General features: G+C 42.7%; 1 protein-coding gene across 6 annotated transcripts; it reads right to left on the reverse strand.

Moving 5' to 3' along the window:
* Window positions 1-379: 379 nt before the first annotated feature.
* Window positions 380-14,055, reverse strand: DCAF4 (DDB1 and CUL4 associated factor 4). Of its 6 annotated transcripts, none has more exons than XR_007889688.1 (15): window positions 13,540-14,055; window positions 13,280-13,395; window positions 12,236-12,333; window positions 10,529-10,686; window positions 8,971-9,053; window positions 8,245-8,347; window positions 7,153-7,296; window positions 6,449-6,498; window positions 5,286-5,365; window positions 3,574-3,669; window positions 3,365-3,462; window positions 2,483-2,659; window positions 2,162-2,276; window positions 1,202-1,339; window positions 680-770 (listed from the first exon to the last, which is right to left on the reverse strand). XR_007889688.1 is itself a non-coding variant. In XM_051621313.1 (14 exons), exons 2-14 carry the CDS (start codon window positions 13,387-13,389, stop codon window positions 577-579), a joined length of 1,506 nt encoding a protein of 501 aa, XP_051477273.1. In that variant the 5' UTR covers window positions 13,390-13,395; window positions 13,540-13,893; the 3' UTR covers window positions 380-576. The 6 variants fall into 6 exon arrangements, 3 of the variants coding, with proteins under 3 accessions (XP_051477273.1, XP_051477274.1, XP_051477275.1); XR_007889686.1 differs by having other exon boundaries at window positions 1,202-1,396; XR_007889687.1 differs by having other exon boundaries at window positions 1,202-1,466.
* Between the last annotated feature and the right edge of the window lie 515 nt (window positions 14,056-14,570).

The following is a 14,570-nucleotide window of genomic DNA, read 5'->3' on the forward strand; positions in this document are numbered from 1 at the left end:
ATCTGAAAATAACAAAGCTTAGTGTGGCCCAGCTTAAAGAACTGACAGTGTGAGTAGTGAAACAGGTGTTCTTGGACTGCTTCAAAGCATAGATGTAGTAGAGACAGTTGATGCAGGGACCCAGACCAAAGCTACCCCAAAGCCCCAGAACACCTGTAGTGTCAGCTTCTCAACACCAGCTACTTCACTCTGCTAACCCCCTCTTTTGCTCCAGCCTACCTGCTAATGTAATTGTAATCACAGCAAGGTGATTACATGACCAGACGAGAATTAGATTGGAGGAGGCTTTTGACGGCAGAGTCAGTCAGCATGGAACAGACCCTTACTGCAAGTTACCAGCTTTTCAAAGCTTCTAGCTAGATTTCAAAGAGGCTGGATATTGCCTAAGAAGTTAATCAGCATTCAGCTTTTATTTACAAGATGTCCAAGATGTATACAGCAAGATTTGCAGAACCTGCTGGAGGAGGTTCAGGACAGCAGCACATAGTGACTCAACAGCATGGTTACTGGTGCAAAAATTCTGAAGTCATGTATAGGCTGGCAGCTTTGTAGACCAGGTCTGAGGAGAATATTGTGTCAGTTATAGGAGAAGTGGTAGAGATCCTGTTTGACAGCCATGAGTAAGCCAGGAACTCCTCGGCTACCGCCAAGTCTTGAAGAAAACACTACACTGGGAATGGCATCTTTGGAGCTCGGGTGAGGAGAAGGGATGGTTCTAAGCAGATGGGCATCTTGGAGACTCCAAATTCTGGTGTAGCAATCCTGACCAACTGGAAAGGACAAAAGAATTCAACATTACACAAAAAGTACTTTTTATATATCTCTGCAAGATTATCATCCCAGAAGCAGAAGGTTTATGGGGAAAAGACCCTGACCATTTCTACACACACTAAAGGCAAAGGGCTTATCAATACTGTATGGAACAGAAATTCTACAGTGAATACTGAAGAAGGGGGAAAAATGTGCATTTCCTATTGGAAAATAAAAGGTATAATAAATCAGTATTTAGAGTGCTTTGCTTATTATCAAGCTCCTAAGCCAAAACCAGGAAGCTAAACTAACTCTCAAACTAACAAGAACTGTTCTCATTAGTCCATCACTATTGAGAAATCCAAGGAAAGGGAGTGGCTATGTTTACAGTGACATTGTGAAACTTGGCTATACTATGAGGATTTGGGGGTTTTGCTTCATTAGTTTTTACCTTCTCTTCCCCCCACTTAAAAGAAAATAATCTCAGACTGGAGCTCCTGGAGGAAGTCTAGAGGAGGGCCACAAAGTTGATCAGAGGGCTGGAGCACCTCTCCTATGAGACAGGCTGGGACAGTTGGGGTTCTTCAGCCTGGAGAAGAGAAGGCCCCAGGGGGACTTCATAGCAGCCTTCCAGTACCTGAAGGAGCTACAGGAAAGCTGAGATGGGACTTTTTACCAGAATGTGTAGTGATAGGACAAGGAGTAATGGTTTTAAGCTGAAAAAGAGAAGATTAGGTTAGACATTAGGAAGAAATTATTTACTGAGGGTGGTGAGACACTGGAACAGGTCGCCCAGGGAAGTTGTGGCTGCCCCATCCCTGGAAGTGTTCAAGGCCAGGTTGGACGGGGCTTTGAGCAACCTGGTCTAGTGGGAGGTGTCCCTGGCCATGCAGGGGGTTGGATCTACATGATCTTTAAGGTCTTTTCCAACCCAAAACATTCTATGATTCTAACATTCAAAAGGAACCTGAGTGATAGAGACAATTTACAAGGAATTAAGCTTATACATCAATGCTTCAGTCCATCATGATGCTACACACGTAAGCGCCAGATAAACACAGTCTTCTGTCTCTACATGAAGTTATCACCAAGTCTCTTGTTTACACATTGTTTCCCTGAATTTCAAAATCAAGTGTTTTCTGTCCTATTCAAGACACACTGTGGAAAGGATAATGGGACTTTTGCAGGATATATCTGTTAAGGGCTACAGAGGTGATCACAGCAGGCGTGCATCCCTAACATTATTTCTTATTTTTCATAGTATATTACAGTATGTCTACAGCTGAATTTCTTTCCAATTTTAAAGAATTAACAGATGTATAGCTTCCAACAGCTGTAGGTAAGAAACACTCTTAAGGTGTAAGAAAATTGCTGCCATGCACACAAGCGAAGGGGGAAGCAGTCAACCCACCTGCTGTAACAAGTCCTTCCTCCTCATTTACGTGCAAAGGGAGAAGAGCATATTCGTTGTGATGACCTTTGTACTCTTTCACACACTTTGCTGTTCTCAGGTCCCACAGTTTTATCTGCAAGTTGAAGTAATTGTTTGAAAGAGGATACAGTAATGAAGCAGAGTGCTTGATGATTGATAAATCAGTGGATCTGGAAAAGGACCCGTACATGGAACTATCACCCCCAAAAGAACAGACACCCACCTTGGGGCTGGGTTAAGCATCCATCAAGGACTAAATACTAGAAGGCACAGAATACCCTAAAGGCAGCAAAACACTACCTTTCCAGCCATGTCTGCTGCCATCAGATAATGTTCAGCCTCCAGAAGGCGGATGGATGTAACTGCCGAGTCGTGGAAGAGCCGAATTGCTTTCCAGCTCTGGCCCTTGCGGTTGCGCTGACGCACATCGATGCTGAAAACCTCCCCCGAGCGGCAGCCGTTGTACAGCATCGGGGTCTGGGAGAGAAAGCAGCACACCAGATAACAGCTGAAAGGGTCTTACAAGTTACACAGACAGAAGCCATGTCGAGTTTTTGAGCTCTCTTGTGCAGTTGTCAAATTATTTTATTAACATGGGCATTGGGAACCTGAATTTTTGTTACACACTGCCACATCTTTCAGCCAACTCACTGATTTCATTCAAACCTCCATTTTTTCCTTCAGCTGTAGAAGTTCAACTAGGTAATCAGGAACTTAAGTATAACAAAACAGCAAAACAGGAACTGGAATTCTCATACTCCGATTTCACTCTTCGCACTAAGTCTTTGTGAAGAAGTCCATTAGTATTTGATAGAGGTTTTCTCCTTCTTGATGGAGATGATTAACAAAAAAATTGTGTTAACAAAATGAGATAATTTGCCAAAACAAAAAACAATTTTACAATGCATTATTACTGCACTCTTTTTACTTCCTTAATTTCCTTTTTACCTCTGTACAATTAGAAAAAATTAACCCTGTTGCTACAGAGTTTGAAATCAGTTAATCCTGTTGCATTCAACTGTGCACAGGCATCAGACCAGCTCTGTTGTGGACCAGCTATCCAAAAGCAACTGCAATCACAACCTTACTTACAGCATGAAGTGAAAATCCCATCCCAAATAGAACAAAAAGCCCACCAAGGAGGCAGGGCTCTGAAAAAAAAATGTGTATGGTTCTTTTTACCTGTGTGGCAAATTGCTGTGCCAATACATCGCTGCTGGTTCCAAATGTCTGTCGATGACCTGTCACTACATTGGTCACCAGAACTCTTCGTGTCAGGCCTAAGGAAGACAGATGATGCTCATTTAGCTGTAATTTGGGTAGCAGCTGGGAGATTAATGCTAGGTGTCCTTCCCACTGAGACAGAAGGGGTTGCTAACTTTGCAGATCACCTGTGCTGAAGCAGTTGTCTGCTTGGGGATTCAGGCACCAAGCACAGGACCAGGCAGTAGATATCTTGAAGCTGCACAACATTCCAGGTCTATCTCCTAGGAGAGAGGAGCAACACATGAAGCATCCATAAGATGTTAACACAGGCTGATGACTCAGAAAGCTTCCCCAGATTGCCATACTACTTTCAACATTGCAATCTGAAGCAGAGAAAATGTTACCCAATTAGTGTCCCTGTGCTACTCAAGAGACCAGAAACAAAGACTTCATGACTGTAATAAGATGGAAGACTTAAGTATAACTAGACAGATCATTGTGAGAGACTGTGAAATTTATTCAGTAATCAGAGGGCTGATCATGGCAGGAAAAATAACACTTGCATTACAGCACTAAGTAAGCCATTTTTTAAAGACAAGTGGGCTAGAAATACAAAACATTTACTTTATAAGCTACAAGTTAGACTTTGGCCTGCCTATTTAAAAAGAAAAAAGAAAAAGAAAAAAAAGGGTTTGAGTAAGTAACAATACCCTATATTTGATCCTTACTCATGTGGCTGCTGCAGAAGTCTACTAACTGATAAATTTTAAGTCCTCACTTTTCACTTCCTTCATGGCATGTGCACCATGATCATAAGTATCTCAGGCAGCACAGGTGACATTTCTAAAACATGGGTTTAGACAGGTTAAGTTCTACTTCATTCCCAGCATCTACTTAGCAAGGTTCCCTCAAACCAATAATTTAAGAAAGTGAAGTAAGTCAAGAAACTCAGAAATTCCTAAAACAGTCAATAGGAAATACTAGACAGGAGGACTTCGGTGGAACTCAGGGTATCTGACTGTGTTGAAGGGCGTAACATGTTCAACAGAGCAACTGGGCATGCTGGCCTAGTAGCAGTCCATCTTCAGTGACTCTTCAAGTTCATTCTTTTTTTTTTTTTTTAATGGCTGCATAAATAGCATGTTAGAAGAAGTTTAAAATAGGTTCATAACTCTTTATCTATCACCATTTTCTTCTGTGAAAACCAAACTGATCATGTCTGAATGGAAATCAGGTTAGAGGACTGTACTGTGTGACCTGAAGAAGCATGGTTCTGACATCTCTCAAGGAAGTCAAATTAATAAAGTCCTGCCCCCAAGAACATTGAACAAATATATAAAGATACAGCTACATCCATATTACACATACACAATTAAGACACAAATCTCTAAATCAATCTCACACTTACACACAACTAAGCATGAGCCTGTACAAGGAGCTATGGGCTGAGACAATAACCAGCTTTCCACCTTTGAGTAATCCACTGAGCATACCTGAGTAGCTGCTGTGAGAAGGGATTCTGCAATGATACTAGATAGTCTATAAGGACATTAGAGTACTTCTTGTGTGCAGCTTCTGAGTATTAGTTACAAGGCAAGCTACTCATGAAAAATCTCAAATATTTACAAGTGAGGTGTTCTCCTGCCAAAGTCAAGTACTACATCATCAGCAGCTAAAAATAAACTAGTGCTTTGAATACTGCTTGTTAATTAATTTTAAGGTATTTAACATCTTAACAGTTTCAGACTAAGTTTTAGAAGAATACAACAGTCTCACCAGCTACTGAAGAAAAGTGCAGAAATAATCTTTCCTTTGTGCTCTTTTTGTACCATAACTGCTACTGAAAATTGGGAGAAAAAAAACCAACAACCCCAAGCCAACAGCAAAAGCACCCTACCTGGGTTAGTGCTGCTGAACAATGATGCTGGAAGCAGACTGGCACAGCCTGGTGTTTCTGCAATTCCCATGAGACACAGCTTGCTGAAGTGACTTAAGGAAAACAGATTTCTCCGTAGAATGGAAGAGGCTGCCTAGCATTTATAGCTGGGAAAAGAAAGATGCTGTGACACGGCGACAGCTCACAATACCTTCCCTTTGAGACCTTCAGTGTACCTTACAGTTTACAATTAAGTCTTGACTCGTCATTTATTAATAGAAAAGAGCTAAAGAACTACCATTCTTCCTTGTGTGTTTTCAGTACCAGAAAGACAAATTAAAACAAGTACTGAGACATCTTTCTAGTGACAGAAGAGAATGCTATATGGATTATTCTTCTCATCTTTACAAGCTGATGACAATGCATTAATATATATCTGTTTTTCATGGAGTTAAATTGGAAAAAAGGGAGCACACATGAGGAAGGCAAGTAATTGCCTTGAAGATTACATTAAAATGCTTCCTAAAGATTATAACAGGTATAAATAGGATCTGAAAGCTGCATTTCAAGTTCAGTAGGGTAAAATAAAAAATAAACCCACCAAACAATCCCCAACTCCTAATGAGCTGTGAGCAAGCCTGATAAACTCCTGCCACCTCCTGGATCAGTCCTGAATTGCTCAGCTTTTCCCATGAGCCATTGCACCTATTTCATTATAATTTCCTCTCTCTTGACACTTGGCACATCTGTTGCTTGCCACTTTAAAATCTCCTTTTCTTCCTCTCTTCTGGATTCTGCATTGTCCATTACTGCTTCCTCTACTATACCATCAACCTCTATCTTCTTCTCAGAGAGTTCTACAGAACATGCTCTGAAAGTTGCAGAGAATTATGCCAAATAATTGCTCCCATTCTCCTTGCCCCAACCAACACGCATGTCTTAGAACAGAAACAACCAAAACATGGTCTTTCACCTATTATTACACTAGAACAATTCTACATACATCTAAAACAGAACCACACATCTGTTTCACTAGCTCAAACATCTTCCAATTTCTGTAACTTCCTGTTTTCCAGAAAACTTAATTTCTGGGGCAACTCCATGAGATGTCTTCCTGGAAGTTGTACAGCATGATGCAGATTAACAAAATCTTAACTAAAATTCTGCTTTTTTAAAAAGGATATAAAACATGAGAATCTGGATGAGTCAGTGATGCCCAGCACACAGAATTCACCTTCAGACACAAAAAGACAATTTTTGTGATCTCTTATTCAATCCACAAAAAGGTATTTCCATGCAAAGATAACATAAAATTATGCACTGGGCACATTTCCTTAACCCACTAAATTGCCCAGCAATGGGTCATGAGCATTTTAACCTCATATTCCTTTCAAATGTAGGAAACAGAACAGCATTGAAAAGTCTGTTCAGACACAGATTGAGGCACCAAGCACATCCTATGAATTTAAGAGATCATCCTTAAAAAAAAATTAAGAGCACAAAGCAATTATGAAAGCCTGTTTTAAATATCCTTCATGTTCAAGGATAAACATGTTTTCCCAAAATTATTTTTAAGAAACAAGCATGCAAATCTTAGTTATTTCTGCCACTCAACATCAGTTTGTCAGCTACAGCCAAGTGCGACTCTGAAGTGAACACTATTCTTGGATACTTCTACATAGCCTTCAGTAGCTTTACATTCCTCAGAACTAACACTGGTATCTGAGGACTTTCAGAGACAAGTTTGCTGTGATTCTATGTTTATCCAAGTTTCAAATTGCTAGATTCTTCCACTGTCTCCTCCTAACCCCTTCCCCAACACTCATACATTTCCACCTGTGCCTCCCAAGGAACAGCATTCCGAGAATGCAGCAACAGATCACAGTACTTTGCGGTTTGTGAAGTAGAGGTTGTCATACATCTCCACAGTGAGAGACTCCTTCCCCAAACCACTGAGATTGATGATACCATATTTACATCCTCCATGCTCTACATCGTTCACAGTGAATATCCGTTCACAAGCGACATCTGCCTGTAATATAAAAGCTTAGTGGTCACACTTCCTGGAAACACACAGGAAAAAAAAACAGCTCGAGGGAGTGACATTAGGTCTAAAATGAAAAAGCACATCAATTCTGATTAGTTAATATTAATTTCCATTCATCTCTAGATAGAGTGGCCAACTCCTTTTTATATGCATGCACAGAAAAAACACAAGTAAGAAAAGGATTTAATCATTGAGTAACAATAAATATTCTTTTCAATAGTTCTAGATGCTTACTGTGCCTGTTAAAAAGCACAGACTGGTATCAATAGAGGAGTCAAACATTTAAATATTCTCAAAAGTGAACATGGAATTCTCCTTCTGTTGCATCACAGCAAAAAGGCTGGTGCTAGATTTCAAATTCTTCTTTTAATGACACAAAGTTTCTGACTCCCTTCTGGCTTCAGCTACCAAAGCAGTTCTCTGTTCACAAGGCCAGGAGAGCTATGAAAGATACTCGCTCCAGAGATTTCTCTGGCATACCAAATACCATCATAACCAGTAGAAATTGCCTTCATATCATGAGATGTAAAATGATTACTTCAACACTCCAAAAAATCTTCTCTTTAATTTTCTTCTTCTTCTTGTTTCTCTTAATCCTCTCCGCTACCCCCACAACCCTGCACTAATTATCCACTTCAACTCCCGATTACTTCCAAGAGAACTTGTGGATCAGCTTCAAAAAAAATCCAAACCACCCAAAAACCAACCAACCAACAATTTCTTATTCAATCTTTTCATCATTTTCCTTTCCAGGAAAGGAACAGCCTCTTCCTACCTGTTTAAAATTACTAAGCTCAGAGTTTGAGAACTGACACAAGAATAATGCACTTTTGAAAGCAAAATTTGACCTATGAAATCTGATTACAAGATCCTGAATTTTCAGGGAAGATGACCTCTCTTTATCCTCAAGACTTAGCAGTTCTCGTAACATACCACAATTATTTTAAAATTGTTGGTTCCAGCAACTGAGGAATCTGGACTGTGAATTTCTATCTTCCTCCTCTGCATGCAGTTCACTTTTAGTTCATGGACCAGCCTGTAAAAGCAGGTGGGGTGGGGAGACAAGAACTCAGGTAAGCCTTGGTTTAACGCCAATAAAAGAATTTTCAATAGCATATTCAGAATGGCTTCTCAATCACAGAAGATAAAATGCCTGAACAAGTAGCGTGCTGCAGTATCACGTATATAACCCACGAACATGCATCTTTCACATCCATGGAATTTCATCCTGTTATTGTGAACTGCAGCACATCTTCAGTAGCAAAACCAACAACATAGCAAGTCACCAACTTGCCTTCTGTGCTGTTACTGAATGGGAGCACCGCAATTCTAAAGTGGGCAGGGGGAAGAGTCACACCAGCTGAGGAGCTTTCATCCAAAGAGAAGCTGCACTGTATTAATAAAGCATGACCTGGACAAACAGCATACATAGGAAAAAATGTGATCTTAAACTCCAGTTATCTGAAACGGGGAAACCTCTTCTTCATTTGAATTCTCACCACTTCAGTAATCTGTTTATAAAATAACTAATTTTTTCTAAGTGTTATGTTCCTCATCATTCTAAGTGAAACAGTAAGAAATGCAAAAAGCCTGACAGGAACAGATGCACTAACAGTAGAAATAAGTGTTGCAAGTAGAAGATAAATCAAGTCATTGTACCTGCAGTAACTTGTGGAGCTGAGCAAACCCAGCTGCCTTTTTTGTAACAGTGTAGATGAGTTCAATCCAGCCCGTGTTGTTTTCTAGAAAAGAGGAACATGAAAATACTCAGTTATTTGCTTGTTTATGATTCAAACATGGCTGTGGTTGTAGCTGTTTGGGATACTGAGGTAACCTTTTCCTCTAACCTACATACATGAAAATTTTCAGAATGTCGATAGAACACATTCCCACACCATCTCCATCTCCCTGGTCTACGACACTAAGCAGACAAGAAAGAGACAAGGACATATTTCTGTGAGATGTGGGATGCTTCTACACATACAACAATTTGAGAAGAAAAAAAAAAAACCCACAAAACTAACAGCCGTTGTTTTTGCTTCACACAGTCACGGCAGTACCACCTTGAGGTGCGAAGTCACATTCCGATTTCACTTTAACATCTTAAATTCTTATTATACAGCAAACTACCTATCCCAACTAGACTGCTATTAACCACAGTCCTCCTGCTGCACTAAACTACTTTTCCATTAATAAATTTTAAAATTTCATGCAAACACTTTTTGGGGACACCAAAGGACATAGTACTTTGCAGAGTAAGAAATCTTCTTGATACTGCTCTGACAAAGCAAATATTTAAGAATCAAAACGTTCTCATCTGGGAGGCTAATTCAGATGTCTGATTCAATAGCCAGATTTTGAGATGTAAATCCACAGTTCCCATTAATAGTAACATGGCCAGCAGCAGTTTGGTATCTATGAAACCTAACGTGATCAAGGAAACAGCCAAAACAACAAAAAACCAAAGCTGAACTAACAGCAGCACTTTCACAGTGAAGACTGAAGAGCTGAACAGCTGAAGTGAGAACTTCATTGCCTAAGGAAAAAAATACTGCTTGGTCCTTCCAACTACTAGCACATTTAAGCTGAGCTGTGATTTGTAAAGTCGTAAGAAATGGCTCTCAGGTAATTAAAAAGCATCCCTGTTAGGTATTTTATCCAGATTGCTGATATGCAGGATCAGCATTAACTCTGCTGTAACACTAACTGATGAAAAGCATATAGGATTTTCAGGCATAAACATGAGACCCACCTTGATTTTACCTGTAAAAAAACAATTCCTCATGAAAAAACTCGGCAGAAGTGTCCACAAAATATCGTTTGTATTGTTTCTTCAGGGTCCAGGAATATGATCAATGCATTTGTTAAGCATGTGGATAAGTTAAAATCAATGATCCCACTTTGCCAGTTCAAGGCAGGCATTTGAAACCTGGCATCCAATCTACCCTCAGGTGGAAATATTGGACAATTTGCAATTATGAGCACAGTTCCTGTCTCTTTACAAGTTTCTTTTTTTTTGTAATGGCTTGCTATCATTCCTGTATGGAACAGCCAAATGCAAGTCTGGAAGGACTACAAATTCTCAGCAAAAAGAAATTTTCATTTCTTCACATATCTTAGGAAACTGTACCACAGCCAGATGTGAAAACTTACAGCTTATAATCTGTCCTAGGCCAGAGCACAATAAAGCCTAATTGTAATTTTTTTCAGAATGTACCTTCTTTTGTTTTTCTTCCTCTTCTAAGAGTCGCAGTCTTTTGGATTCCGTTGCCTTGTACTGAATGCTCTCCTTGGTGAGTGGGTTGTAGTTATTGTGTCCAGGCAGTAGGCGAAAATAGCGGTTCTTTTCTGAGTCATAGTAAAATCCTGGCAGTTCTTAAAAATAAAACAAACATCAAAAGCCAGGCAAAATCAGATGGATAACTAAGTTTGTTTATTGCTCTTTGATATCCCAAGTCTTCATGGGAATGTCAGAGTCAGGAAGCCCACAGTTCTTATTCCTAGCTAGTTCCAAGCATGATACAAAGACTAGGAACAGAAGACAGCCACTTAAAAGGAAAAAAATATTATTTACAGTTTTCAAATGCAGTACTGTTCCACAGGCACAGAAGGGGTGTTACCACTGACCAAGATGAAATTCAGACAGATCAGAGAGGAAAGGCTTTGCTGGAGAACAAGAGTGACCTTTCTTCATAAATCAGTAATGAAGGGACACTCTTAGTTAATAGACTAGCTAGGGCATTCCTAAACAAACAAAAATTGTCAACATGGTGTCACCCAAGCCAAAATAAAGTGATTCACTTCCTAGAACAAGCCACCTTCTCCTTAACCATTAGGAGAGATTTAGATACAACGAAGAGTACATTTGAACAATACACAGTCTCCTTCCAAAGGTAACCTGGGATAAGAGAAACATACAGTTTTAGTTCTCCACTGCCATGGTAAATTCCCAGAAACAGATTCATAATGGTGCATTATCTCAAGACAAAGATTTTATTCAGAAAAAGTGAGTGTTAGCCTCTTAATTTCAAGAATTTTCATTTAGACATTTATCTACTACCAGCAATTGCACTTGAAGTAACCTCGTTTTGCTGCTGCTTACAATTCAGCTCCCTGTCAGCATCTTTTAGGCTTCAGCTTAGCAACAAGTGACAAAGGTTTATTCAGGTCAACAAAAATATTAAGTTGGTGAATGAATCAGGAAGGTTCATAAAAGCAGACTGCATTTAGTAAACTGAATGGAATTACACAGCAATAAATGCTCACAGTCTCTAAAGCACAAAAGGGTGATACAGAAAAAAGGTCTCTTAAACTCTGGCTTTGTTGGCTGTTCAGAGGTCATACCAACAGTGGTCTTTCAGGACTCTCTGTTGTGGAAATATATATGCCTACAGGCTTAGCTTTTGCTAGGGCTGTTTAATGAGTCAGGAAAGCAAACTGCAAATGAGACGCAGTCCTGGACAGCAATAGTTTCACTGGTTGACTCCCTGATAATGAACAAACATTTAGCCAGAGTGTATTTCTTGCAGCCTACAAAATACACTGAAGGCACAGAGAGAGAAGGAATATGTATTTTTATATCATCTTCAGCACATATGAGAAAAGAAAAAGTTAATTTTCTTCCCCAAGCAACATTACCAGAGGGAGAAATGGAATTCCATTTTTTCAGTTTAAATCAGCTTGGCTAAGCACACAAGTTTTCAAAATTAGAAGCACTTGTGGGCCTGAAAGTGTATTTGGTCCTGCTCTCCAGACCCTCACTACATCTTTTTATATCACCTGATGTTACTTTTCTCTACAGACTTTACTGCTTATATCCTTCCTTTATTAACACACTTCCGCTATTAACGCAGCTATTGCTACTTTTTTCCTACAGTCTGAAACTGCAGACACTGATTTTTGACTTGTAAACACAGTCTCTTACCTGGAACTACAGAATTCTGTGTTAAACTGGATGAGGAAGGCTCCCCACCACTGCTGGGGCCTGCATTCACTGGGGTCTGTTGTTCCTCCTGTTCTAACCTAAAAAAAATAATTTAAAAAAAGAGCACTGCCATCAAGTCAGGCTCCCAATTGTCCTATATACCCTTCCCACAAAGAATCTAGAAAGCAGCTTCTTACTGATGTTAACAGGGTACAATTTTGCAGGGCTGTGATAAGTACACTAAGCAATGAAAATGAAACAGTAAAAATATTCAACATAAAAACTTCTCAACATTAGAGATACTAACATCTTACAAGCTTCAACTACTTGTCAAAACACTAGAGGTGGCTGCTGATTCTGCAAGTGTATTTAAATGTTTTTCAACAGAAGATTAATTCTAGGCATTTTAGCATATCCCCTGATGAAAGGAAAAGCCCACCATTGCCTCCTGCAAGAGACACTAAGGAAAGAACATGGGAAAGAAAAAGAAACATAAAAATAGCTCAAACACAGGCAAATATAAATTCTGAAGTTTAAAATGTAGTTTTCTGAAATGATCAGTTTTCAAGGCAGTGGATTATTACTGAGACCTTCTTGCAGTTTCCTGATCTGCTAGACGTGGTATTATCACTATGTTACTTAACATGCTTTTAAACTTTCAGGGAGGTCCTTTAATGACAGTTTTTACACTAGTAGACACTGAGGCATAAAATAAACGGGCAGGTGGAATGAAATTCTTACAAACATCTTCTGTATCTCAACTACTTTGCATGTCAATGAAGAGTACATGGATGATCAAGTACAACTGAAAGGACTAGCTCATGGAACCATGTCTCAGTTTAAAATCATTACACAGTTGTGAGCATACAATAAGTTTCCAGAAATAAATGCAACTCTGCTCCCAACAGGGATGACAGATATACCAAAACTCCTGTCCACTAAGTTTTTAGATGGCAACCCTCCCACTTCTAGATAGCCACCACTCTGTGCATTTAACTAAACATCACATCTAACAGTCTAACCCATGCTAAGCACGAGACTTGCCTTTCAGCAGAGCTGTTTTGACTCGGTCTCCTGCACCGACGTGGCCGGTAGCCGTGCTTGCGATTGCTCCATCCATGCTTTCCTTTGCTTCTCCAATAACTTCTCCGCATTTCAACCTATGAAGCAAACACACACACATACTTCAATGGTCCAATATACAAGACAGTCTCTTAACATAGCCTCTTTCCAACCAGTTGCAAACAGCTTTGCACCGGCTTAGAGCACAAAACCACGGAGGCACGTTGAAGAAAATGATTTACTTTTAAAGAGAAACACTTCCAAGTCCAAACGCCGTTAGATCTTCAAGGCAAAGAAGGCCAGCGGCACCAAGGGCCGTCTCAAGGCAGGCTGAAGGATGCAAGGCGGGGCCGGCCTGCATACGGCACGAGGGCACAGGGCTTAGCCAAGCTCCCCGAGCCGGGGGCAGAAGCCCTGCAGCCGGCTCTGGGCAGCCGCCAGCTCCGCCAGCAGCGCGCCCTTCCAGGCAGCGGCCCTCAGCAGGGGGACGAGCCGAAGCGCCCAGCTGCGGCCTGCCCGCTTCCCGGGCCCACGCCGCGCCGGCCAGGCCAGGGCGCTGGGAGCAGCCGGCGAGCCGGGGGGCCGCCCCCGCACCGGGCAGCCAGGCCGGCCCAGCCCCGGCCGCGGGTGTGTCAGCGCCCAGACGGCGCTTCCTCGCTCCTGGAGACCTCCTCCCTGGGCCGGGGCCGGCTCGGCCCGCCCCGCCGCCCCAGGCCCCGAACGCGGAGCTGCGGCCACGGCCACGCAAGCCCGGCCGCCCCCACCTGCCCCGGCCGCCGAGGCTCCGCCCACGCCTCGCTGCGCGCGTCTGATTGGCCCTCACCCGCCCCTGACGCTTGACGGACAGCTAGGCCACCCAATAGCAGCGGGACAGGCAGGCGCCTGCGCCCCGCGGGGTCTAGAGGAGTGCGGGGCTGGCGGGGCGGGGCGGGGCGGGGCTGGCGGGGCGGGGCGGGGCGGGGCTGGCGGGGCGGGGCGGGGCTGGCGGGGCGGGGCGGGGCGGGGCTGGCGGGGCGGGGCTGGGCGGGGCTGGCGGGGCGGGGCGGGGCTGGCGGGGCGGGGCGGGGCGGGGCTGGCGGGGCGGGGCGGGGCTGGCGGGGCGGGGCTGGCGGGGCGGGGCTGGCGGGGCGGGGCTGGCGGGGCGGGGCTGGCGGGGCGGGGCTGGCGGGGCGGGGCGGGGCTGGCGGGGCGGGGCGGGGCTGGCGGGGCGGGGCGGGGCGGGGCTGGCGGGGAGGGGCTGGCGGGGCGGGGCGGGGCTGGCGGGGCGGGGCGG

This window comes from Apus apus, chromosome 5, assembly GCF_020740795.1.
Source record: "Apus apus isolate bApuApu2 chromosome 5, bApuApu2.pri.cur, whole genome shotgun sequence".
Taxonomy (NCBI): Eukaryota; Metazoa; Chordata; class Aves; order Apodiformes; family Apodidae; genus Apus; species Apus apus.